Source organism: Oncorhynchus clarkii, chromosome 5, assembly GCF_045791955.1.
Source record: "Oncorhynchus clarkii lewisi isolate Uvic-CL-2024 chromosome 5, UVic_Ocla_1.0, whole genome shotgun sequence".
In the NCBI taxonomy this organism is placed as follows: Eukaryota; Metazoa; Chordata; class Actinopteri; order Salmoniformes; family Salmonidae; genus Oncorhynchus; species Oncorhynchus clarkii.
In genome coordinates, this window is record NC_092151.1 from 47,459,215 (window position 1) to 47,486,764 (window position 27,550).

A 27,550-nucleotide genomic window follows, 5' to 3' on the forward strand; every position below is an offset into this window, starting at 1 on the left:
GTTAAATCACGGCTGTGACTATAACAGAAAGTGCAAGAAAAACTGCTCACTGAAAGCTAAAAATAATATCCATGCGTCACTTTCATGGATTGTTAAAAGGGCACAAAATTAATTATGGACCTGCATGCAATTCCTACAGATTCCACACGATGTCGCCATTGTTGTCATTATCCGGGGAGTTTTTTGTTGGTAAATCCAACTAACTGGATTCCATTTCTTCCGGTCTCCGCCAGGATGTTTTGAAGTGCACATTGTCGGCCATTGATTTGAAGACGAGGAGCTATTGAATACACATCGCCCTGTAATCATTTTGATAGATTATAAACGTTTACTAATACCTAAAGTTGGATTACAAAAGTATTTCGAAGTGTTTTGTGAAAGTTTATCGTCAACTTTTTTAATTTTAAAAAATGACGCTGCGTTTTAAAACAATGTTTTTTTCTGAATTACACAGCTTCCATAGATGGCTATTTTGGGTATATATGGACCGATTTAATCGAAAAAAAGACCCAATAGTGATGTTTATGGGGCATATAGGAGTGCCAAGAAAGAAGCTCGTCAAAGGTAATGAATGTTTTATATTTTATTTCTGCGTTTGTGTATCGCCGGCTACGCTAAATCTTTTGTTTACGTCGCATTCAGGCATTTTGGGGTGTTGCATGCTATCAGATAATAGCTTCTCATGCTTTCGCCGAAAAGCATTTTAAAAATCTGGTTGGCAAGATTCACAACGAGTGTAGCTTTAATTCTATACCCTGCATGTGTATTTTGATGAACGTTTGAGTTTTAACGAGTACATTTAGCATTTAGCGTAGCGCATTTGCATTTCCAGGTGCCTAGTTGAGACATCTGCGTCTCAAGTAGGATCAAGAAGTTTAATGGTAGTGCTCCTAATCTCAGTTTGTTACCTGTATAAAAGACACCTGTCCACAGAAGCAATCAATCAATCAGATTCCAAACTCTCCACCATGGCCAAGACCAAAGAGCTCTCCAAGGATGTCAGGAACAAAATTGAAGACCTACACAAGGTTGGAATGGGCTACAAGACCATTGCCAAGCAGCTTGGTGAGAAGGTGACAACAGTTGGTGCGATTATTCTCAAATGGAAGAAACACAAAAGAGCTGTCAATCTCCCTCGGCCTGGGGCTTCATGCAAGATCTCACCTCGTGGAGTTGCAATGATCATGAGAATGGTGAGGAATCAGCCCAGAACTACACAGGAGTATCTTGTCAATGATCTCAAGGCAGCTGGGACCATAGTCACCAAGAAAACAATTGGTAACACACTACGTCGTGAAGGACTGAAGTCCTGCAGCGCCCTCAAGGTCCCCCTGCTCAAGAAAGCACATATACATGCCCGTCTGAAGTTTGCCAATGAACATCTGAATGATTTAGAGGACAACTGGGTTGTTCGATGGTTCGTTTGAGGGCATTGAAGGATTTCTATTAACGTCTGGATTAGTCTCCCGCTCCTTGAAAGCAGCAGCTCTAGCCTTTAGCTCGATGCGGATGTTGCCTGTAATCCATGGCTTCTGGTTGGGATATGTACGTACAGTCACTGTGGGGTCGACTTCGTCGATGCACAAGGTGGTGTACCCCTCAATGCCATTGGATGAATCCAGGAACATTTTCCAGTCTGTGCTAGCAAAACAGTCCTGTAGTGTAGCATCCGTGTCATCTGACCACTTCCGTATTGAGCGAGTCACTGGTACTCCCTGCTTTAGATTTTGCTTGTAAACAGGAATCCGGAGGATATAATTATGGTCAGATTTGCCAAATGGAGGGCGGGGGAGAGCTTTGTATGCATCTCTGTGTGTGGAGTAAAGGTGGTATAGGATTTGTTTTTCTCTGGTTGCTCATGTCACATGCTGCTAAGAATGTGGTAAAACTGATTTACGTTTGCCTGCATTTAAGACTCCGACCACTAGGAGCACCACTTCTGGGTGAGAATTTTCATCATGGTTTATGGCCTTATAGAGTTGGTTGAGAGCGGGCGTAGGACGTAGACTTTCTTTTGTGGATTCTCAAATCAACAAAACCTTTGTTTTAAAGGTAAATGTGATGTCAGCTGTATGAGATAAGATTCCATGGCAGCTCCATGGACATCTAGGAATGCTCACTGACTTTAATAGTATGTATATAAGCAAAATGATATAGTATGTACACAATAATAAGGATCTTATTGCACGTCAACACATCTGCGTCATTTTTAAGAAACCTTTACTCCTCCCTTTCCCATATTATAGGATGTTAACATTATACGATGATCTATGAGAATGTATGAAATGCCTGTGTTTTATAAAGTGCCATATAAATGATTCTGCTGTCTACTGAGCTATAAAAAAAGAGGCGCTTATTAAAATAGGTTTGAATTGTAAGTGTAACGGATGTGAAACGGCTAGCTAGTTAGCGGTGGTGCGCGCTAAATACCTTTTCAATCGGTGACATCACTTGCTCTGAGACCTTGAAGTAGTGGTTCCCCTTGCTCTGCAAGGGCCGCTGCTTTTGTGGAGCGATGGGTAACGATGCTTCGTGGGTGACTGTTGTTGATGTGTGCAGAGGGTCCCTGGTTCGTGCCCGGGTATGGGCGAGGGGACGGTCTAAAGTTATACTGTTACATAAGGTATGTTAGATTCCAGCCATTTACAGCCATTTTGTTGGATAATGAATCAAACAGTGAGGGTCATATTAAAGTGGTCCAGTGTAAGCATTACCTCAGGTGACGCAGGGGCTCCATTCAGAACATGATGGAGTTGACACTTATACCCCATGATCTGCTGGTTCTCTGTGAACGTGTCTCCTACCAATACAAGGTCATGGGCTGGTCATCCTGCTAGGCTAACACGTCTGTCTGTTGTTTTGTCTGTTGCCCGTCTATTGCTGTAGCATCACCATGATGACAATTTCTACAGTTCTTGGTATGGGTATGATGCCTCTGGGTCTGTTCGTCTACACACACTCCTGTGTGGAGGCAGGCACCATCAGAATACCTTACTTTAATATTGGTAATGACCTTTTGGTTCTTTCACATTTTAATAAAAAAAGATATTATTTTTTGCCACCTTGATGTTTTGAATCTTCTCTCTCTTCGGTCTCACTATTTACTTCTCTCTCTTTCTCTCGCTCTCATTCTCTCTCACGTTTTCCATCTGAATCTTTAACCTTTTAACATTGGAGAGCGCAGTGTGATAAACTCAGTAGGTCAGAAATCGTAAGAATCGTCAAATGCATTGGAATGGAATAAAAGTTCACCATCAGCCTATGATTAGGGCTTGAAACGAGGGCTACATAACATGTTGGAGATTTGGAGTCATACTTCTGGTCTGATGTTATTCAATATGTATTAGCTGCCATGTAGGCCTATGTATAAACATATTATTTTTTTAGGCATCACTCTGATCACCTTGGTAGTCCCTGTAGCATTGGGTGTATTTGTGAACTACAAGTGGCCCAAAGCAGCAAGAAAGATCTTGGGGGTATGTCAAATCTGTCTACTTTTTAGTATCTTGTTATTGTCATGCTACAAATCCTCAGACACTGGTTTACTGGCATCCCTGTCTGTCTATTTCACGCTCTCTGTAGGTGGGTACTGTGGTTTGAAGTCTTCTCCTGATGGTAGTAGGAATTGAAGGGGCTGTTCTCTACCGAGGCTCATGACATACAGACACCTCCATTCATTTCAGGAGTTATCTTCCTTGTGTTATACAACGAGTAGCCAGCAGTTGAAGCTTACATTTTTCTGAGTCAGGAGAGCCTCTGTCTGGGTGGAAAGTTCACTTGAAAGGGCCATGCTTAAATTCATTAGGATGTCTACGATGTAATTATTTGCAAACAAGACACTCTAGTTTGACACTGAGAAATATGGTAAGAATGTCTATATCTCCATTATTTCCTGAAACTTCTATTTTGTGTGGGGTAGGGGTTTGCATACTTTTGTCTTGCCTAGGGCGGCAGAATGTCCAGGACCAGCCCTGTCTAGGACCTTTCTAGAGGAAGTATTTACGAGCAAACCCCGAATATCAAACCAATATCCAAACTAAAAAGAAATGTAATGCAGTGTATGTGTTTAATTTATAAGATGTACTTTTTTGAAGTAATAGATAACGCATGTATTATTTACTGTATCTTACAATGTTAACATGTTTCATATGATGACAACTGCGCTGAGCTGGAAGTCGACCACATCTCCCATAAAGCATTGCAAATTACAACATCTTTGCTAAAACGAATCGAATTGGTTATTTCTTCACTGCAAGAAATGCAATTGGATTGAAGTGTGCATGGATTTGTACAAGCTGAGGTAACAGAAAAAAATACATTTGTTTCATGTAGATTGTCTCAAAGTGTCCATGTATTAAATGTGCAGCAAGGCTGGCATTAATTGGTTTCCTCCACATCTTGCATTAGTGATTTGATGTCAACAAGTTCAGGATATTGTTAGCTAGCAAGCTAACGTTGGCTAACTTTCCTTGTTGTTAGCTAGCAAAAATAAACGGCAATAGCTAACTATTATTTTAAGTTTCCCATACTACTACGGACTTACTTGCACTGCAAAATAAGAGACGCAGACTTTCTGACATCTAACGTTAGACGCTTGCAACCTGTAAAGTTAGCTAGCCAATGAAGGTAACGTTTGCTAGCTAGTTTGCTCTAGCATCCTATTTACCTAGCTAGTATTAGCATGTTAGCTAGCGCAACAATAAACATAACTAGGTGAGCTTATTTGGTTAAACACATAAATATGGAGCAGGTGGATAGTTGGCTAGCTATGGTTTGGTTGGTTGCCAAAGACTAACTAGCATAGTAAGCAAGGTGTTGGTTGTCCAGAAGGTCAACTTTATCTTCTCAATGCCATTTGTCCATAAGCCCTGAGACATGCTGTAATTGCTCTCTGGCCATGTGTCACTGAACATACGGTCATACTGTAACAACAGTGCTGTTTTTCTTTACTTATTCAGTCTTCAACCTCATTCAAAGAGATATTTATTGCTCGATGGGTCAGGGTAACTTTAACACATGGCATTGGGACACATCTGCTTAGTAAAATCATGGTGGATGAGACGGGGCAGCCTAATTAACCTATTGCAGAGAGACTCACATAGAGAAACATGGCTCTAAAAATTGAAAATGTCCTTTTTCAGTTCTGGGAAGTAGATTAAGTAATTAGATATGCCAAAAGTAGGTTGATATGGTGGCGTGTTTGCTTTGTGTGTGTCTCATCATGGCTACACATGTCACTTTGCACAGTGGAAATCCCTGATTCAAAGCTGGCACACTGTCAAACAGTTGGCAATGAGCCTTGTCTCTCTCTCTCTCTCTCTCTCTCTCACACACACACACACACACACACGGATAGAAAACCCCAACTGTTGGTGGACTGAATTTTAATAAGGGTATGGGTGCAGTGCACTTGCTTTCAACCCTAGTCAGTTAATTTACAGTACCAGTCAAAAGTTTGGACACACCTGCTCATTCAAGGGCTTTTCTTTATTTTTACTATTTTCTACATTGTAGAATGAAATGAAATAACACATGGAATCATGTCGTAACCAAAAAACTGTTAAACAAATCTAAATATATTGTTAGATTTTTCTGAGTAGCCACCCTTTGCCTTGATGACAGCTTTGCACACTTGGCATTCTCTGAACCAGCTTTACCTGGAATGCTTTTCCAATAGTCTTGAAGGAGTTCCTATAAATGCTGAGCTTTTGTTGGCTGCTTTTCTTTCACTCTGCGGTCCAACTCATCCCAATCCATCTCAATTGGGTTGAGGTTGGGTGATTGTGGAGGCCAGGTCATGTGATGCAGCACTCATCACTCTTGGTAAAATAGCCCTTACACAGCCTGGAGGTGTGTTGGGTCATTGTCCTGTTGAAAAACATATTCTAGTCCCACTAAGCGCAAACCAGATGGGATGGTGTATCCCTGCAGAATGCTGTGGTAGCCATGCTGGTTAAGTGTGCCTTGAATTCAAAATAAATCACTGACAGTGTCACCAGCAAACCACCATCACACCACCTCCATGCTTCACGGTGGGAACCACACATGCAGTTTGTCTACTCTGTGTCTCACAAAGACACGGCGGTTGGAAGCAAAAATCTCACATTTTGACAGATTTCCACCGGTCTAATGCTCATTGCTTGTGTTTCTTGGCCCAAGCAAGTCTCTTCTTATCGGTGTCCTTTTTGTAGTGGTTTCTTTGCAGCAATTTGACCATGAAGGCCTCATTCACGCAGTCTCCTCTGAACAGTTGATGTTGAAATGTCTGTTACTTGAACTCTGAAGTGTTTATTTGGGCTGTAATCTGAGGCTGGTAACTCTAATAACCTGATCCTCTGTAGCAAAGGTAACTCTTCCTTTCCGGTGGTTGTCTTCATGAGAGCCAGTTTCATCATAGCGCTTGATGGTTTTTGAGACTGCACTTGAAGAAACTTACAAAGTTCTTGACATTTTCCGGATTGGCTTACCTTCATGTCTTAAAGTATTGATGGCCTGTTGTTTCTCTTTGCTTATTTGAGCTGTTCTTGACCTAATATGGACATGGTTTTTTACCAAATAGATCAATCCTCTGTATATCACCCTGATTGGCTCAAATGCATTAAGAAGGAAATTCCACAAAGCAACTTTTAACAGGGTACACCTGTTAATTGAAATGCATTCCAGGTGACTACCTCATGAAGCTGGTTGAGAGAATGCCAAGTGTGTGCAAAGCTGTCATCAAGGCAAAGGGTGGCAACTCTCAAATATAAAATACTCTTTCTTTGGTTACTACTTTTTGCCTTATTATTATTCGACCATGCTGGTAATTTATGAACATTTGAACATCTTGGCCATTTTCTGTTATAATCTCCACCCGGCACAGCCAGAAGAGGACTGGCCACCCCACATAGCCTGGTTTCTTCCTAGGTTTTGGCCTTTCTAGGGAGTTTTTCCTAGCCACCGTGCTTCTACACCTGCATTGCTTGCTGTTTGGGGTTTTAGGCTGGGTTTCAGTACAGCACTTTGAGATATCAGCTGATGTACGAAGGGCTATATAAAATAAATTTGATTTGATTTACTACATGGTTCCATTAATTTTATTATATAATGTAAAAAATAAAAACAATAGCCCTTGAATGAGTTGGTGTCCATACTTTTGACTGGTACTGTATGTAATTTTCAATACACTCATTGCCTACAGTTTTATCAGTATATGTCTTTTAGACAGACTTAGATGGGATGGTTTCTAGATTTAACGAGTTGTCAAGGAAATAAAGAGCCTTTAAAGTTTTATTTTATTTAACTAGGCAAGTCAGTTAAGAACACGTACTTATTTATAATGACGGCTTACACCAGCCAAACCCGGATGACGCTGGGCCAATTGTGCACCGCCCTATGGGACTTCCAATCACGGCCGGTTGTGATACAGCCTTGATTCATACCAGGGTGTCTGTAGTTTTTTTTATTTATTTTTTTTTTTCACCTTTATTTAACCAGGTAGGCTAGTTGAGAACAAGTTCTCATTTGCAACTGCGACCTGGCCAAGATAAGGCATAGCAGTGTGAACAGACAACACAGAGTTACACATGGAGTAAACAATTAACAAGTCAATAACACAGTAGAAAAAAGGGGAGTCTATATATACATTGTGTGCAAAAGGCATGAGAAGGTAGGCAAATAATTACAATTATGCAGATTAACACTGGAGTGATAAATGATCAGATGGTTATGTAAAGGTAGAGATATTGGTGTGCAAAAGAGCAGAAAAATAAATAAATAAAAACAGTATGGGGATGAGGTAGGTGAAAAAGGGTGGGCTATTTACCAATAGACTATGTACAGCTGCAGCGATCGGTTAGCTGCTCAGATAGCAGATGTTTGAAGTTGGTGAGGGAGATAAAAGTCTCCAACTTCAGTGATTTTTGCAATTCGTTCCAATCACAGGCAGCAGAGAACTGGAACGAAAGGCGGCCAAATGAGGTGTTGGCTTTAGGGATGATCAGTGAGATACACCTGCTGGAGCGCGTGCTACGGATGGGTGTTGCCATCGTAACCAGTGAACTGAGATAAGGCGGAGCTTTACCTAGCATGGACTTGTAGATGAGCTGGAGCCAGTGGGTCTGGCGACGAATACGTAGCGAGGGCCAGCCGATTAGAGCATACAAGTCGCAGTGGTGGGTGGTATAAGGTGCTTTAGTGACAAAACGGATGGCACTGTGATAAACTGCATCCAGTTTGCTGAGTAGAGTGTTGGAAGCAATTTTGTAGATGACATCGCCGAAGTCGAGGATCGGTAGGATAGTCAGTTTTACTAGGGTAAGTTTGGCGGCGTGAGTGAAGGAGGCTTTGTTGCGGAATAGAAAGCCGACTCTTGATTTGATTTTCGATTGGAGATGTTTGATATGGGTCTGGAAGGAGAGTTTAGAGTCTAGCCAGACACCTAGGTACTTATAGATGTCCACATATTCAAGGTCAGAACCATCCAGGGTGGTGATGCTGGTCAGGCGTGCGGGTGCAGGCAGCGAACGGTTGAAAAGCATGCATTTGGTTTTACTAGCGTTTAAGAGCAGTTGGAGGCCACGGAAGGAGTGCTGTATGGCATTGAAGCTCGTTTGGAGGTTAGATAGCACAGTGTCCAAGGACGGGCCGGAAGTATATAGAATGGTGTCGTCTGCGTAGAGGTGGATCAGGGAATCGCCCGCAGCATGAGAAACATCATTGATATATACAGAGAAAAGAGTCGGCCCGAGAATTGAACCCTGTGGCACCCCCATAGAGACTGCCAGAGGACCGGACAGCATGCCCTCCGATTTGACACACTGAACTCTGTCTGCAAAGTAATTGGTGAACCAGGCAAGGCAGTCATCCGAAAAACCGAGGCTACTGAGTCTGCCAATAAGAATACGGTGATTGACAGAGTCGAAAGCCTTGGCAAGGTCTATGAAGACGGCTGCACAGTACTGTCTTTTATCGATGGCGGTTATGATATCGTTTAGCACCTTGAGCGTGGCTGAGGTACACCCGTGACCAGCTCGGAAACCAGATTGCACAGCGGAGAAGGTACGGTGGGATTCAAGATGGTCAGTGATCTGTTTGTTGACTTGGCTTTCGAAGACCTTAGATAGGCAGGGCAGGATGGATATTGGTCTGTAACAGTTTGGGTACAGGGTGTCGCCCCCTTTGAAGAGGGGGATGACTGCGGCAGCTTTCCAATCCTTGGGGATCTCAGACGATATGAAAGAGAGGTTGAACAGGCTGGTAATAGGGGTTGCGACAATGGCGGCGGATAGTTTCAGGAATAGAGGGTCCAGATTGTCAAGCCCAGCTGATTTGTACGGGTCCAGGTTTTGCAGCTCTTTCAGAACATCTGCTATCTGGATTTGGGTAAAGGAGAACCTGGAGAGGCTTGGGCGAGTAGCTGCGGGGGGGGGGGGAGCTGTTGGACGAGGTTGGAGTAGCCAGGCGGAAGGCATGGCCAGCCGTTGAGAAATGCTTGTTGAAGTTTTCGATAATCATGGATTTATCGGTGGTGACCGTGTTACCTAGCCTCAGTGCAGTGGGCAGCTGGGAGGAGGTGCTCTTGTTCTCCATGGACTTCACAGTGTCCCAGAACTTTTTGGAGTTGGAGCTACAGGATGCAAACTTCTGCCTGAAGAAGTTGGCTTTAGCTTTCCTGACTGACTGTGTGTATTGGTTCCTGACTTCCCTGAACAGTTGCATATCGCGGGGACTGTTCGATGTTAGTGCAGTCCGCCACAGGATGTTTTTGTGCTGGTCGAGGGCAGTCAGGTCTGGAGTGAACCAGGGGCTATATCTGTTCTTAGTTCTGCATTTTTTGAACGGAGCATGCTTATCTAAAATGGTGAGGAAGTTACTTTTAAAGAAAGACCAGGCATCCTCAACTGACGGGATGAGGTCAATGTCCTTCCAGGATACCCGGGCCAGGTCGATTAGAAAGGCCTGCTCACAGAAGTGTTTTAGGGAGCGTTTGACAGTGATGAGGGGTGGTCGTTTGACTGCGGCTCCGTAGCGGATACAGGCAATGAGGCAGTGATCGCTGAGATCCTGGTTGAAGACAGCGGAGGTGTATTTGGAGGGCCAGTTGGTCAGGATGACGTCAATGAGGGTGCCCTTGTTTACAGAGTTAGGGTTGTACCTGGTGGGTTCCTTGATGATTTGAGTGAGATTGAGGGCATCTAGCTTAGATTGTAGGACTGCCGGGGTGTTAAGCATATCCCAGTTTAGGTCACCTAACAGAACAAACTCTGAAGCTAGATGGGGGGCGATCAATTCACAAATGGTGTCCAGGGCACAGCTGGGAGCTGAGGGGGGTCGGTAGCAGGCGGCAACAGTGAGAGACTTATTTCTGGAGAGAGTAATTTTCAAAATTAGTAGTTCGAACTGTTTGGGTATGGACCTGGAAAGTATGACATTACTTTGCAGGCTCTCTCTGCAGTAGACTGCAACTCCTCCTCCTTTGGCAGTTCTATCTTGACGGAAGATGTTATAGTTGGGTATGGAAATCTCAGAATTTTTGGTGGCCTTCCTGAGCCAGGATTCAGACACGGCAAGGACATCAGGGTTAGCAGAGTGTGCTAGAGCAGTGAGTAAGACAAACTTAGGGAGGAGGCTTCTGATGTTGACATGCATGAAACCAAGGCTTTTTCGATCACAGAAGTCAACAAATGAGGGTGCCTGGGGACATGCAGGGCCTGGGTTTACCTCCACATCACCCGCGGAACAGAGAAGGAGTAGTATGAGGGTGCGGCTGAAGGCTATCAAAACTGGTCGCCTAGGGCGTTGGGGACAGAGAATAAGAGGAGCAGGTTTCTGGGCATGGTAGAATATATTCAGGGCATAATGCGCAAACAGGGGTATGGTGGGGTGCGGGTACAGCGGAGGTAAGCCCAGGCACTGGGTGATGATGAGAGAGGTTGTATCTCTGGACATGCTGGTTGTAATGGGTGAGGTCACCGCATGTGTGGGGGGTGGGACAAAGGAGGTAACAGGGGTATAAAGAGTGGAACTAGGGGCTCCATTGTAAACTAAAAACAATGATAACTAACCAGCACAACAGTATACAAGGCATATTGACATATGAGAGAGACATACAGCGAGGCATACAGTAATCACAGGTGTTGAATTGGGAGAGCTAGCTAAAACAGTAGGTGAGACAACAGCTAATCAGCTAGCACAACAACAGCAGGTAGAATGGCGATTGATTAGGCAGAGAGGGTCGGATTAACTACACACAGAGCCTAAGTGCGGCTGGGGCCGACAGATAAAACATAAACAAGCAGAATGGATTACCGTGATTAATGGACAGTCCAGCATGCATCAGCTATGTAGTCAAGTGATCAGTGTCCAAGGGGCAGCGGTGGATGACACATTTAGCGCTGAGATGCAGTGCCTTAGACCACTCTGCCACTCGGGTGCCCTTTGACCACATTATCTCTGCAGTATATGTCTTCTGCCCTTTGAGCTTGGTAAAATACTGAGGCTTTGTGTTGCTGAGGTGTTGTCACATGGAATCTATTCAGTGCTAGAAAGCTCACTAGAGGCCACATAATCTGTCAAGTGTGGGTGGAAATGTGTTCTCGTTTGTGATGCTCCATTTTCAAGCTGTGCCATATTTGTTTGGCAGGAGAGAGACCTCCACACTTGGCTGGGGCTCAATGGCATCTGTCCTACATCTCTCTATTGCCAACAGTGTCATCATACATTGAGCCTCCTGTGAGAATTAGCCTGACCTCTTTTTCCATTGAGTGTGCACTTGTGAGGGAGAGAACAGAACAGACTCAACTTGAGCATTTGGTTGGCTGTAGGCCAAATGTACTGTTCTAAAGTCCTCTACCTTCTCACAAGCTTCCTGAATTGTCCTGATAGGGCAATTCGATAGTAACAGAATTGTGCTGAGACTCAGATTGTTCACTTTTAAAATGTATGCCAAACAAAAACTATTGATTTCAAAGTTCAACAAACCATACAACTCCATGCACAAGGACTACTTTTAACAATTTACATTTTACAAAAACACATTTACTGGAAAAACTGTGTAATGCAAAATGTGCTAACACAATTTCTGTAAAATCTCTCTCTGACCACGTTTTCCAATTAAAGATTCAACAATGTCTGCAGAAATAATGGGGTGTCAGCCAGGATGTCAGTTAGCTGGCAATTTAGCCTGCAATTGGCCGGCTTTCGGACTGTTTAAATAAAACTGTTGCCGGCCAAAAGTACTGGGAGGAAAGAAAATACTATTGCAAAATAATGCTTTTTATTCATTAATAGAAAACCAGTTGACTTAAATACCATCATGTTTATTGTTCTAATTTGCATAATTTAGTGGAGTTAAATTGGTCTGTGTATTTTTGTTAGTCATCATGTCCCATTCAAGTTCATGCAACAAGCTATTAGTGCGTCACCCACCACTACAATGTGAGCTGGAGGCAGTATGCATTTTGAGATCATTCTTAATTGTTTGAAACTTGAATGTTTTATTTAATGTTATGAGGCATGTCTTACCTTGCTTCAAAGTAGCTTGTAGGCAAAATCCAACTGTGGAAAATATTTTTATTTTCATAAAGACTTCATAAGCTGTTCTGCGTGCCAGTTATTCTTTTCATAAGCACATTTTCATGGAACAGTTTAATTTCAATAATAATTGTTTTTATTTCTCAATCATTGTCATATGGGTAATAATAAAAATCGGAATTAAAATGGTAATCTGAAAGTCTAATGCGGGATCACCAGCCTCTACCATATGGACACATCGATACACTGGTCCATTGGCAGCAAAAGAAATGAGCGCATGGAACTCGTAGCCTATAGGCCATTGCTCATTCACACCGAGGATTAGTGATTATCGAGGTGGAGCCAGAAGCATACCACCCTGCATCCCACTGCTGGCTTGCCTGGGAAGCTAAGCAGGGTTGGTCCTGGTCTGGCCCTGGATGGGAGATCAGATGCTACTGGAAGTGGTGTCGGAGGACCAGTAGGAGGAACTATATCCTCCGGTCTAAAACAAATATCCCAATCCCCCAGGGCAGTGATTGGGGACATTGACCTGTTTTGGGTGCCGTCTTTTGGATGGGATGTTAAACGGGTGTCCTGGCTCTCTGTGTGATCTTTAGTGACCATGGTTCTTATTGTAAAAGTAGGGGGGCTAACCCCGGTGTCCTGGCTAAATTCCCAATCTGGGCCTCATACCATCATGGCCACCTAAACATTTATTTTTTGTATTTTTATTTATTTAACCATTTATTTTACTAGGCAAGTCAGTTAAGGACTAATTCGTATTTACAATGATGGCCTACAGTGGGTTAACTGCCTTTTTCTGGGGCAGAACAACATTTTTTTTTACCTTTTCAGCTCGGGGATTTGATCCAGCAACCTTTTGGGTTACTGGCCCAACGCTCTGTTAGGTTCTAATTCTCAGAGTAAAAACTCAACGGACACATTGAAAGCTCAACCCAAGTTTATTCTTCCCAGAGGGTCAGTACAGCTGCATTAGACAAAGACATGGTTTCACCCGTGAAAGTATACAAATGCCACTTTGGGTGGAGTTTCCTCTTTATCGCTAAACATTGCATCATTATTGCTAGGGAGGGGGCTGAGTGTTAACGGTTCCACGTGACCATTTTCCCTGCACTCAGCCCCTCCCAAGCTTCATTATGGCACCCCTAATGTCTCTTTTATAACTATTGATTAGGGATGCATGATATATCGGAATCGTCCGACATTAGCTAGAAATGCCAACATCGGTATCGGCCGACGTTGTCTAGTTTATTAACGCCGATGTGCAAAACCGATGTGAAAGCTGACGTGCATACCTAAACTCAGAAAAAAAGAAACATCCCTTTTTCAGGACCCTGTATTTCACAGATATTTTGTAAAAATCCATCCAAATAACTTCACAGATCTTCATTGTAAAGGGTTTAAACACTGTTTCTCATGCTTGTTCATTGAACCATAAACAATTAATGAACATGCACCTGTTGAACGGTCGTGAAGACACTAACAACTTACAGACGGTAAGCAATTAAGGTCACAGTTATGAAAACTTAGGACACTAGAGAGGCCTTTCTACTGAATGAAAGACACCAAAAGAAAGATGCCCAGGGTCCCTGCTCATCTGCGTGAACGTGCCTTAGGCATGCTGCAAGGAGGTATCAGGACTGCAGATGTGGCCAGGGCAAGAAATTGCAATGTCCATACTGAGACTCCTAAGACAGCGCTATAGGGAGACAGGACACAGCTGATCATCCTCGCAGTGGCAGACCACATGGAACAACACCTGCACAGGATCGGTAAATCTGAACATCACACCTGCGGGACAAGTACAGGATGGCAACAACAACTGTCCGAGTTACACCAGGAACGCACAATCCCTCCATCAGTGCTCAGAGACTGTCCGCAATAGGCTGAGAGAGGTTGGACTGAGGGCTTGTAGGCCTGTTGTAAGGTAGGTCTTCACCAGACATCACCGGCAACAACGTCGCCTATGGGCACAAATCCAACTCCGCTGGACAGCACTGTCAAAAAGTGCTCTTGACTGACGAGTCAAGTTTTTGTCTCACCAGGGGTTATGGTCTGATTTGCGTTTTTCGTCGAAGGGATGAGCGTTACACCGAGGCCTGTACTCTGGAGCGGGATCGATTTGGAGGTGAAGGGTACGTCATGGTCTGGGGTGTCTGGGGTGGTGTGTCTAATCATCGGACTGAGCTCGTTGTCACTGCAGGCAATCTCAACGCTGTGCCTTCCCCAGAAATGTCCGGGAACTGGCAGGTGCCTTGGTGGAAGAGTGTGGTAACATCTCACAGCAAGAACTGGCAAATTTGGTGCAATCCATCAGGAGGAGATGCACTGCAGTACTTAATGCAGCAGATACTGACGGTTACTTTTGATTTTGCCCCCCCCCCCTTTGTTCAGGGACACTTTATTCCATTTCTGTTCGTCACATGACTGTGGAACTTGTTCAGTTTGTCTCAGTTGTTGAATCTTGTTATGTTCATACAAAATTAAAATATTTACCAATGTTAATTTTGCTGAACTTAGGAAAATAGGATGTTTCTATTAACGTACAGTAGCAAGAAAAGGTATGTGAACCCTTTGGAAATACCTAGATTTCTACATCAGTTGGTATTAAAATTTGATCTGAACTTCATCTAGGTCACAACAATAGACAAACACAGTCTGCTTCAACTAATGACACAAATTAAACACTGAAGGTGCTGGAGGAAACGGGTACAAAATTATCTCTAGATAATATCTAATAATATCATCAACCATGTGTAGTTAACTAGTGATTATGATTGATTGTTTTTTATAAGATAAGTTTAATGCTAGCTAGCAACTTAACTTGGCTTACTGCATTCGCGTAACAGGCAGTCTCCTTGTTGAGTGCAACGAGAGAGAGGCAGGTCGTTATTGCTTTGGACTAGTTAACATGTAGCAAGTTTGGGTCCCCCAAGCTGACAAGGGGAAAATCTGTCGTTCTGCCCCTGAACGAGGCAATTAACCTCTTGAAGCTAGGGGGCACTATTTTCATTTTTGGAAAAATAACGTTCCCAGAGAAAACGGCTTATTTCTCAGGACCAGATGCTAGAATATGCATATAATTCTGTCGTAACCGACCGCGACCGGGAGGTCCGTGGGGCGACGCACAATTGGCCTAGCGTCGCCCGGGTTAGGGAGGGCTTGGTCGGTAGGGATGTCCTTGTCTCATCGCGCACCAGCGACTCCTGTGGCGGGCCGGGCGCAGTGCGCGCTAACCAAGGTTGCCAGGTGCACGGTGTAGCCTCCGACACATTGGTGCGGCAGGCTTCCAGGTTGGATGTGCGCTGTTAAGAAGCAGTGCGGCTGGTTGGGTTGTGTATCGGAGGACGCATGACTTTCAACCTTCGTCTCTCCCGAGCCCGTACGGGAGTTGTAGCGATGAGACAAGATAGTAGCTACTACAACAATTGGATACCACGAAATTGGGGAGAAAAAGGGGTAAAAAAAAAATTGTAAAAAAAAGAATATGCATATAATTGACAGCTTGGGATAGAAAACACTTTAAAGTTTCCAAAACTGTAAAAATATTGTCTGTGAGTATAACAGAACTGATATTGCAGGCGAAAGCCTAAGAAAATCCAATCAGGAAGTGACTCATGTTTTGTAACTGTTGTAGTCCTATGCACCCCTATTGGCCATTGAAAGGGATATCAACCAGATTCCTTTTTCGACGTATTCCCTAAAGTGTCTACAGCATTTTGACGTAGTTTCAAGCCTTTATGTTGAAGAATGAGCGTAAACGACTACATTGTGTAAGTGGCCAGCTGAGGGCTCTATTTAATCTAATAACAATTAAACAGATAATGATTCGATAAATAGCATTCATCACATTAATGATAGTCAAGTCAGTGCTCATGGGTCCTTTAACATGTAAATGACAGATTTATTGTTTGAGAGCATTTTTTATCTCCCATTCGTTTTGACCTCTCTTCCCTAGGTTTGGCTCCCTGTAGACGGTGATGGCCCCAGGTGATATGGTGCCGGAACATGCCAAGCAGCATAAGCTCAAGCAGGAGAAGGAGAAGCTTCAGAGCACCACCAGGCCTGATGGAGACTCTGAGCCAGATGGATCTTTTGTCTTTGAGGCCCACGAGGCATGGAAGGACTTCCACAACTCTTTGCGCCAGTTCTACGAAGTGGGGGAGCTCTGTGATGTTACACTGAAGGTAGGCAAAGTATGGCCCTGTTGTCACAATACTCTTCATACTCAGTTAGCCATATCATGGTAGGAAAAGTAAGTAAACATGAAACTGAAGTGTCATTTTTGACGACAAAGCCTTTTCATGTCTGTTTTTGTGAAGTTTATTGGAGACCAGTTAGGCCTATTGAATCAAATTAGTTTGAATCGTTGAATAGTTGGTGAAAGCCCTCGTCTTTTTTTTTTTTTTTTTTTAAAGGCTCAATTGAAAAAACTGAAGCTTGTGGAATGAATAGCTCAGGGAATTAATAACTTTTGAGCTGACATGAACTTGTTTCTGCCCTTTCTCCCTCCCTCTCCCTGTCTTTCTCTCTGTTCTCACCGTGTTCAGGTGGGAAGCAGGCTGATACCATGCCACAAGCTGGTGCTGGCCTGTGTCATCCCTTACTTCAGGGCCATGTTCTTGTCTGAGATGTCAGAGGCCAAACAGGACCTGATAGAGATCAAGGACTTTGACGGAGATGCCATCCACGACCTGGTGCGTTTTGCCTACTCCTCCCGCCTGACCCTGACAGTGGACAACGTGCAGCCTCTTCTCTATGCAGCCTGTATTCTGCAGGTGGAGCTGGTCGCCAGGGCCTGCTGTGAGTACATGAAGGCACACTTCCACCCCTCCAACTGTCTGGCTGTCCGCACCTTTGCCGAGAGCCACAACCGCGTCGACCTGATGGAGATGGCGGACCGTTATGCTTGCGAGCACTTCCGGGAGGTGGTGAACTGTGAGGACTTCCTGTGCGTGTCGCCTCAGCACCTGAGAACCCTGCTGTCCTCCAGCGAACTGAACATCCACTCTGAGACACAGGTTTACAATGCTGCTGTCAAGTGGCTGAAGGCCAACCCCCAGCACCATGAGGCCTGGCTGGACCAGATCATGACTCAGGTCCGATAGTAGTTGCACACATCTCAGTCTTTGCATTTTAATGAATTTTCAGATGTAGGTATGCTTGTTGGTGCTTTTGTGTTTCTGTGTGTACATTGACTTTGTTGTCTGTTTATGGAGTTTTTGCATTACCACTACTCCTGTGTGTGGTGTTTGAATCTGTGCTGTGTTACCCGGCTGCCCTGCAGGTGCTTCTGTGTTTTATGTCCGAGTGTATGTTAACTCTGTGGTATATATGCGTGTCCTGTAGGTGCGCCTCCCCCTGCTCCCAGTAGACTTCCTGACAGGCACGGTGGCCAAGGAGGAGATGATCAAAATAAATCTGAGCTGCCGGGATCTGCTGGATGAGGCCAGGAACTATCACCTGCACCTCAGCAACAAGATGGTGCCTGACTTTGAGTACTCAGTCCGCACCACACCTAGGAAACATACTGCAGGTAACAGACTGGTTTCCTGTCCAACTATTAAGCAATCAACTACGTAATAGGGTTGAGCTTGTACAATGCAGAACAATGATCAAGAAAAAGCTGGAATTCCTGCAATTCTTCATGTCACTTGTATTTATTACGAGCCTGACAAATAACAAAACCTTCGGTCTTTTGATTCCTCTGAGTGTGTATTTATATGTTGAGCTGGCATTGCAGTGTTGTTTTTTTCACTGGTCCTACCTTTGCCCCCCAACTCTCCTCAGGTGTATTGTTCTGTGTTGGTGGCCGGGGAGGTTCTGGTGACCCGTTCCGCAGCATCGAGTGTTACTCCATTAGCAAGAACAGTTGGTTCTTCGGGCCTGAGATGAACAGCAGGAGACGCCATGTTGGAGTAATTTCTGTAGGAGGTGAGAGATGGAGGGATGAGAAAGGTGAAAGGAGAGATGGTGAATAGATGGATATAGGATTCTAGTGGCCAAAAGCCTGTTTTAGCATGGGTAGCGCCATTGAGGACTTTCATCATTTTGAAGGAGTCAACAGGGTGGGACTTCCAATGGGTTAAGGAAGGATCAAATGACTCCAACTGGGTCATCAAGAGGGATCAGCCAATGAATTACACTTGTGAAGAAGAAAATTGGAGATGGCCTCAATGGCATTGTCCATGCTCTGACGCCTTAATTAGACGGATACAGTGATGCGATGTCTATGGTGTTGGGAGAACATGGATGCAGCGACTCACCGATACACATCGGTCCCCAGTTCAATTGTTTAAGATGCAAGTGCATCAATATGCGGAAGCCAAAACCGATCCAAATGACAACCGATTACAACATTACGAATTGCTGGTTCACTAACGTTTTTTACTCATTCTTTTTTTTCTGCCTTATTCCAAAAATACTTATTTTTGAATTGAAGCGTCCTCCTTCAGCTTATTGAACTTTTATGCATGTAACTGCGTATGACATTGATCTACAAGTCAGATAACAACTGTTTGTACAGTGTGGGAGATGCAGCTGCTCATGCCAACAAGAGGTAGGCCTACCCTATCCCTTTTTCAAATATTCGTAGGCTATGTCTGCGCGGCACCTTTAGCATTCAGATGTTTGTAAAATGGCTTTTGCAATATTAAATCATGGGCTTTATTAATTGAGGGATAACCCATGTAATTTGCTGAGTCATTGTTACCAATATGCTGTGTAGGCTACCGGAGTGGACACATCTCACATCTTGCTGATTGTACCTCTAGCTGCTGATTGGGGCTTTTTGACTGCCAGATTATCCATATGAAATGATTTTGGTAGTTCTCCTTTAAAAAGTCATTTTTACATGAACAGGGTAAAGGTGTAATTTCATAGCAATCAGCAATAATTTTTGCAAGCCGTACTGGTCGGAACCGGAAAAGACAGCAGCTCTCCTCTGTAAAGTTCCAAACGGTCAAAACCATTTGCTTTTGAGACAGAGGTGAAATCTGAAGCTGTTATAATTTTTTTTTATTTAACAGTCAAAAGTTTGGACACACCTACTCCATTCAGTTTTTTTTACTGTTTTCTACATTGTAGAATAATTGTGAAGACAAACTAAGAAATTACATGTATAGGAATCATGTAGTAACCAAAAAAGTGTTAAACAAATCAAAATATATTTGAGATTCTTCGAAGTAGCCACCCTTTGCCTTGATGACAGCTTTGCAAACAATTGGCATTCTCTCAACCAGCTTCATGAGGTAGTCACCTGGAATGCATTTCAAATAACAGGTGTGCCTTGTTAAAAGTACATTTGTGGAATTTCTTTCTTTCTTAATGAGTACACACTTTTTCATTTCCCCGCTGTATCAGACCAAAAAATATATGGCTCTAGTCAAAAATATGGCTCTAGTCATAATTTCTCAAGGTAAGTGTTGACATATTACTAGGTCAAAATTGTTTTATCTGCTACATGACAAGTTAATCAGTGGGTGATGAGGATTTCAGATAAAAAGTGGGGGGATGAAAACAACTTTCCCATCTTATAGTGGTAGATGGTCAGTCTACACTATTGCATCATACATGCAGGCGCAGCATATGTTTTACTATTGTTACAGGCTTTGGTTTTTCAATTATGTTTTGATGTTGGACTTTAGCACGTATGGCTCGTTATCACTTAGGGCGCACCGATTGGCATCACCTCGTTAGTCATTATGTGGTTGCATCTTTGAAGCCTATTCTTGCTTTTGACAAACCTTTCAGCAGGGTTCTGGTGGATTGCGTTGTTCCTTTGCCCAAAGCCAAGATGTGCTGCCACTTGTTTCCCTGAGGCCATTCCACTGAGGAAAATCACGACTCCCAGTATCGTTAAGGCCCTGGTGAAATTATTTTCAACGTTTGGACTTTGTACTCTTTGCAGCGTAGGAAGTTGTTCAGGGATCTCTTGGTTTTAGTCCGAATGAACTTGTTTGGACATCATGTCAGACTTTCAGCACGCTTAGGGACATTCAACATTTACAGCACTTACACAAGTGACTGATGATTGGTTGAGAGAAATTGATGATTAAAAGATTGTGGGAGCTGTTTTGTTAGACTTCAGTGTGGCTTTTGACATTATCGAGAGTCTGCTGATGGAAGAACGTATGTGTTACGGGTTTAGACCCCCTGCTTTATTGTGGATAAAGAGCTACTTGTCTAATGGAAACCTCAAACATAATCCAGGTAGAATCAGAAATTCCCCAGGGCAGCTGTCTAGGCCCCTTACATTTTTCAATCTTTACCAATGACATGCCACTGGCTTTGAGTAAAGCCAATGTTGTGACTTTACTTTCATTAATCCAATGACTGTTATTTATCGAATCAGCAAACTATTTTAACTTTTTTGGGATAGGGGGCAGCATTTTCACTTTTGGATGAATAGCATGCCCAGAGTGAACTGCCTCCTACTCTGTCCCAGATGCTAATACATGCATATTATTAGTATTGGATAGAAAACACTGAAGTTTCTAAAACTGTTTGAATGATGTCTGTGAGTATAACAGAACTCATATGGCAGGCGAAAACCTGAGAAAAATCCAACCAGGAAGTGGGACATCTGAGGTTTGTAGTTTTTCAAAACTTGGCCTACCGAATACACAGTGTCTATGGAGTCAAGTTGCACTTCCTACGGCTTCCAATAGATGTCAACCGTCTTTAGAAACTTGAATGAGGATTCTACTATGAAGGAGGGGCTCATGAGACCTCTTTGAGTCAGTGGTCGTGCAGAGTGCCTTGGTCTCATGACGTGTGCTCCCGACAGAGTTACCTCTCGTTCCAGTGCTTTTCTTCAGACATAGGAATTCTCCGGTTGGAACATTATTGATGTTTTATGGTAAAAACATCGTAACGATTGATTCCATACATTGTTTGACATGTTTCTAAAGGACTGTAACGGAACTTTTTGAGTTTTTGTCTGGACGAAGTGCTTGCGCCTCAAGAAGATGAATTAGTGGGCTGAACACGCTAACAACAAGTGGCTATTTAGACATAAATGATGGACTTAATGGAACAAATCAGTCATTTATTGTCGAACTGGGATTCCTGGGGGTGCCTTCTGATGAAGATCATCAAAGGTAAGCAAATATTTATGGTGTTATTTCTAACTTCTTTTGACTCCAAAATGGCGAATATTTCTCTGGCTGTTTTGGGCTCTTAGCACTGTTCTCAGATTATGCTTTTTCCGTAACTTAAAAAAAAAAAAATATCTGACACAGCGGTTGTATTAGGGAGAAGTCTATCTTTAATTATGTGAATAACAGTTGTATCTTTTATCAATGTTTATTATGAGTATTTCTGCAAAATCACCGGATGTTTTGGAATCAAAACATTACTGCGCGTAAGGCGCCAATGTAAACCTGAGATTTTTGGATATAAATATGCACATTATCGAACAAAACATACATGTATTGTGTAAAATGATGTCCTATGAGTGTCATCTGATGAAGATTTTCAAAGGTTAGTGATTCATTTTATCTATATTTCTGCTTTTTGGCTGGAAAAATTGCTTTTTTTTTTTTTACTTGGCTATGACCTAACATAATCCAATGTTGTGCTTTCGCTGTAAGCAGGAGCAGGTTGTGCTTTCACTTTTCAACAGAATGTTGTCAAGGAGTTCCGCTAGCGGAACGCCTGCACTAGAAAGGTTAAAATAGTAATGTAATAATTAACTCATTACGAATATGGGGCACCACGAGAGCGGTTGTTTAGAGTTACCATCTCCTGAATTCTCTTAATGTCTTTACTTATTACGTCCATAAAAAACGTATTAATCATATTCTTAACAGTCGTAAACTCCTGCATCTGCAAAATCCCCAGCCTTACTTATGATTCAGTACTACACAAATTGGTTTAATTATGAACTAAATGATAACACAGAATAAACATACACATTAGGAGAAGGTCCCTGGCAGACTGACACAACATATGGCAACTTGCTACACAACGACATGACGAGGGAGGGAGCTTAACTTCTTATGGCTGCAATCCCGTTAACGGGAGCGATATGACAACAGCCAGTCAAAGTGTAGGGCGCCATTTTCAAAACATCAAAAATCTCATAATTAAAATTCCTCAAACATTCATGTATCTCATACAATTTTAAAGCTATTCTCGTATTCTCATTGTGTCCGATTTCAAATATGCTTTGCAGCAAAAGAACCACAAACGATTATGTTAGTTCACCACATAGCCACAGATAAACACAGCCATTTTTTCCCCCAGCCGAAGAGAGGAGTTTCAAAAAGCACAAATAGAGATAAAATGAATCACTAACCTTTGATGACCTTCATCAGATGACACTAATATGACTTCATGTTACACAATACATGTATGTTTTGTTTGATAAAGTTCATATTTATCAAAATATGAGTTTACATTGGCGCATTACATTCACTAGTTCCAAAAACATCCAGTGATTTTGCATAGCCACATCATTCAACAGAAATACTCATCATAAATGTAGATGATAATACACATGGAATTATAGATGGAACGCAAGTGGGTACCATGAGGAATAAGCGTGATCAGAAAATGGCCGCTTGATAGACACCTGATGCATTCTGCTCTCATTCACTCCCACAACACCATAGAAGTCTCATTAAAATGTATATTATTGGTTGACATCTAGTGGTACCCCAAGGCAGTGCAACATCAATATCTCCAGGGGATTTCATTGGGGACTCTGAATACATACAAAGCTCACATTTCTCACTTCCTGTTTTGATTTCAACTCAGGATTTTGCCTGCCATATGAGTTCTGTTACACTCACAGACATCATTCAAACAGTTTTAGAAACTTTAGAGAGTTTTCTATCCAATACTAATAATAATATGCATATAATAGCAACTGAGACTGAGGAGCAGGCCATTTACTTTGGGCAACTTATTCATCCAAGCTACTCAATACTGCCCCCAGCCATAAGAAGTTAACAGAGCTGCACTTAGTTCCATAATGGGTGGCAAGGAATAAGTCGTAAATATTTCAAAAACTAAAAGCATTGTATTTGGGACATATCATTCACTAAACCTCATAAATCTTGTAATAAATAATGTGGAAGTTGAGCAAGTTGAGGAGTAACCCTGGATTGTAAAACTGTCAGTGTAGACATTGTTAAAAATACCTAAAGTTGTATTACAAAAGTACTTTGAAATGTTTTGGCAAAGTTTATAGGTAACTTTTGAGATATTTTGTAGTCACGTTGCGCAAATTGGAAGCTGTTTTTTTCTGGCTCAAACTCGCCAAATAAATTGACATTTTGGATATATATGGACGGAATTAATCGAACAAAAGGACCACTTGTGATGTTTATGGGACATATTGGAGTGCCCACAAAAGAAGCTCGTCAAAGGTAAGGCATGATTTATATTTTATTTCTGCGTTTTGTGTGGTACCTGCAGGGTTGAAATATGCTATTGTCTCTTTGTTTACGCTTGTGCTATCATCAGACAATAGCTTCTTATGCTTTCGCCGAAAAGCCTTTTTTAAATCTGACATGTTGGCTGGATTCACCATGAGTGTAGCTTTAATTTGGTTGTGTGATTTAATGAAAGGTTGAATTTTTTTTAATTTTTTTTTTATATTTGGCGCTCTGCATTTTTCCTGGCAATTGGCCAGGTGAGACATTTGCATCCCGCCTATCCCAGAGAGGTTAATGTTGTAAATGACTATTGTAGCTGGAAACAGCATTTTTTATGTAATATCTACATAGGCGTACAGAGGCCCATTATCAGCAACCATCACTCCTGTGTTCCAATGGCACGTTGTTAGCTAATCCAAGTGTATAATTTTAAAAGGCTAATTGATCATTAGAAAACCCTTTTGCAATTATGTTAGCACAGCTGAAAACTGTTGTTCTGACTAACGAAGCAATAAAACTGGCCTTCTTTAGACTAGTTGAGTATCTGGAGCATTATCATTTGTGGGTTCAAAATAGTCTCAAAATGGCCAGAAACAAAGACTTTTCTTCTGAAACTTGTCAGTCTATTCTTGTTCTGAGAAGTGAAGGCTATTCCATGCGAAAAATTGGCAAGAATCTGAAATTCTCGTACAATGCTGTGTACTTCTCCCTTCACAGAACAGCTCAAACTGGCTCTAACCAGAATAGTGGTGAATAGGAGTGTGAGGCCCCGGTGCACAACTGAGCTAGAGTACAAGTACATTAGTGTCTAGTTTGAGAAACAGGCTCCTCACAAGTCTTCAACTGGCAGCTTCATTATAAATAGTACCGGCAAAACACCAGTCTCAACGTCGACAGTGAAGAGGTGAGTGGCCTTTCAGACCGCTTTTTTCCACAGTTTGTTACGTTACAGCATTATTCTAAAATCTATTACGTATTTTGTTTTCCCTGAATCTATGCACAATCCACCATAATGACAAATTAAAAATGATTTTAAAGATTTTTTGCAAATGTTTTAAAAATAAAAACAAATGCCTTATGCAGATAAGACTAAAAATTGAGCTCAGGTGCATCCTGTTTCCATTGATCGTCCTTGATATTTCTACTACTTGTTTGGAGTCTAGCTGTGGTAAATTCAATTGGTTGCACATGATTTGGAAAGGCACACACTTGTCTATATAAGGTCACACAGTTGACAGTGCATGTCAGCAAAAACCAAGCCATAAGGTCGAAGAAATTGTTCCTATAACTCCGAGACAGAATTGGGTCTCTGCACAGACCTGCGGAAGGGCGCCAAAACATTTCTACAGCATTGAAGGTCCCCAAGAACACAGGGGCCTCCGTCATTCTTAAATGGAAGAGGTTTGGTACCACCAAGACTCTTCCTAGAGCTGGCCGCCCGGCCAAACTGGGCAATCGGGGGAGAAGGGCCTCGGTCAGGGAGGTTACCAAGAACCTCATAGTCACTCTGACAAAGCTCCAGAGTTCCTCTGTGGAGATGGGAGAACCTTCCAGAAGGACAACTATCTCTGCAGCACTCCACCAAATCAGGCTTTTATGGTAGAGTGGTCAGACTGAAGCCACGGGTCTCAATGTCTCAACTCCAGAGCCCGAGTTGAACCCGAAAGAATTCTCTGGAAACCTGGAAATTCCTGTGCAGTGACGCTCCCCATCCAACCTGACAGAGCTTGAGAGGATCTGCAGAGAAGAATGGAAGAAACTGCACAAATACAGGTGTGCCAAGCTTGTAGCGTCATACCCAAGACGACTCGAGGCTGTGATTGCTGCCTAGTGATTGCTCCCCAAGCCATAAGACTGCTGAACAACTAATCAAATGCCACCCGGACTATCTATATTGACCCCCCCCCCCCTTTGTTTTTACACTGCTGCTACTCGCTGTTTATCTATGCATTGTCACTTTACAAATTACCTTGACTATCCTGTACCCCCGCACATTGACTCTGCACCCCGTATATATGTATATATATCCTCGTTATTATTTACATTTCTTGTTGCATTTTGATTAAACTTGTTTAGTCTTTAGTTTACTTAGTAAATATTTTATCAAATATATTTATTGAACTGCATTTGATTTCTAGACAAGCATGCCTTTGTCTGATCTTCCCTGTTTTAGTTTTGCTCCACCATTTTGGTTTGCTTCCTGTCTTAAGTTTGGTGTGGGTTTTTATTTTTAATCTGCTTCTTCTTAGGCAAATTTAGTGGGTGCTCACGATGGGTGTCTTTCTAGGTTCCAGTTGTTGTTGCTACTCAACTTTCAGTGGACAACCCCGTGAGTGTCTTTCAGAACCCCTCCTAATACTCCACCTGTTTTTGTTGTCTGTGCCTCTTTGTACCTCCTAGCCTTTGTCCACGTGGGGACCTGGAGAATCTTCCTTGTTTTCGTATCCTTCTGGGGATTTTCAATACCCACGAGGATAGTATACAAGTGCGCACAAGCTCAGAGAATTCAGCTCAGACAGATTCCGCTCAGCTCCTGAGCTCCATCAGTATCAGATATTAATTTGGAATGTGTTTGCATCAAACCGAATCGCATCAATTTGTTCCACTAATCAAATCGCACCGAATGTTTTCAAACTAAAAATATTGTTCCTGTATTGTATCAGAGCCCATGTACAGTATCTAGATGTGTATCGAATTGTGCTTGTATGGCGAGATGCACATCCCTAGAGAATAGCTTTCATATGATGGATACATGTTGGTTCAGTTCAGTAGTGTGTTTTCTCATAGGTCTCTTTTCTTCATTAGGTTTGGAGTGCATTATATAATCTCCCAGGGATGGTCTGAGCACAGAGACTGATAGTTCAGCTTGCTTCCACTCTAAAAAGCCTATTCGCTTGAAATAAACTAGCTTCAGGCTATGAACAAAACAGGAGAAAAGCATCTACAGCTCTTCTTTGGTTTCATTCCACACTAGAAGCTTTTCTTAAACACTTTCTGGGAAGTCTGATTTTTTTATTTTTTTTACTATATCCTTCCTCAGGTAAAGTGTATGCAGTAGGGGGCCATGATGGTAGTGAACACCTGGGCAACATGGAGATGTTTGATCCTCTCACCAACAAGTGGATGATGAAAGCTTCCATGAACACTAAAAGGTATGTAATGTCTGGCAAAAGGCAAATTAAGTAGAAATGTAGTTTTACAGCCAAAAAATACCTAATTATTCTCACACTCATACTACTCATACTGAACTATTTTAATTGCTGTGTAAAGGAGAGGCATAGCTCTGGCAGCTCTGGAAGGTCCTATCTACGCCATCGGTGGTCTCGATGACAACTCCTGTTTCAACGATGTAGAGAGATATGACATCGAGAGCGACCACTGGAGTGCTGTGGCACCCATGAACACGCCCAGAGGTGGAGTGGGCTCTGTGGCCTTAGGGGTGAGAACAGGACACTCTAGACACCTGGCTAGACTGATCATATACTAAACTCAGCAAATAAAGAAACGTCCCTTTTTCAGGACCCTGTCTTTCAAAGATAATTAATACAAATCCAAATAACTTCACAGATCTTCACTGTAAAGGGTTTAAACTGTTGCTCATGCTTGTTCATTGAACCATAAACAATTAATGAACATGCATCTGTGGAACG

The 27,550-nt window shown here is 42.5% G+C and overlaps 1 protein-coding gene across 3 annotated transcripts in view; it reads left to right on the forward strand.

Annotated features, from left to right (window-relative positions):
* Positions 1-4,221: 4,221 nt before the first annotated feature.
* Positions 4,222-27,550, forward strand: part of LOC139408942 (kelch-like protein 8) — a 31,880-nt gene continuing 8,551 nt past the window's right edge. For 2 of the 3 annotated variants that reach the window (XR_011634336.1, XM_071153443.1), the window contains exons 1-7: positions 4,242-4,300; positions 16,475-16,703; positions 17,067-17,615; positions 17,866-18,052; positions 18,307-18,450; positions 26,941-27,052; positions 27,171-27,339. Coding sequence is in view for 2 of the 3 variants with exons in the window: in XM_071153443.1 (XP_071009544.1) it covers positions 16,497-16,703; positions 17,067-17,615; positions 17,866-18,052; positions 18,307-18,450; positions 26,941-27,052; positions 27,171-27,339 (1,368 nt within the window). In the remaining variant the exon portion in view is untranslated. Of the gene's footprint in view, positions 4,301-16,474; positions 16,704-17,066; positions 17,616-17,865; positions 18,053-18,306; positions 18,451-26,940; positions 27,053-27,170; positions 27,340-27,550 lie in introns of all 3 variants that reach the window. The other variant, XM_071153445.1, reaches the window with a different exon arrangement.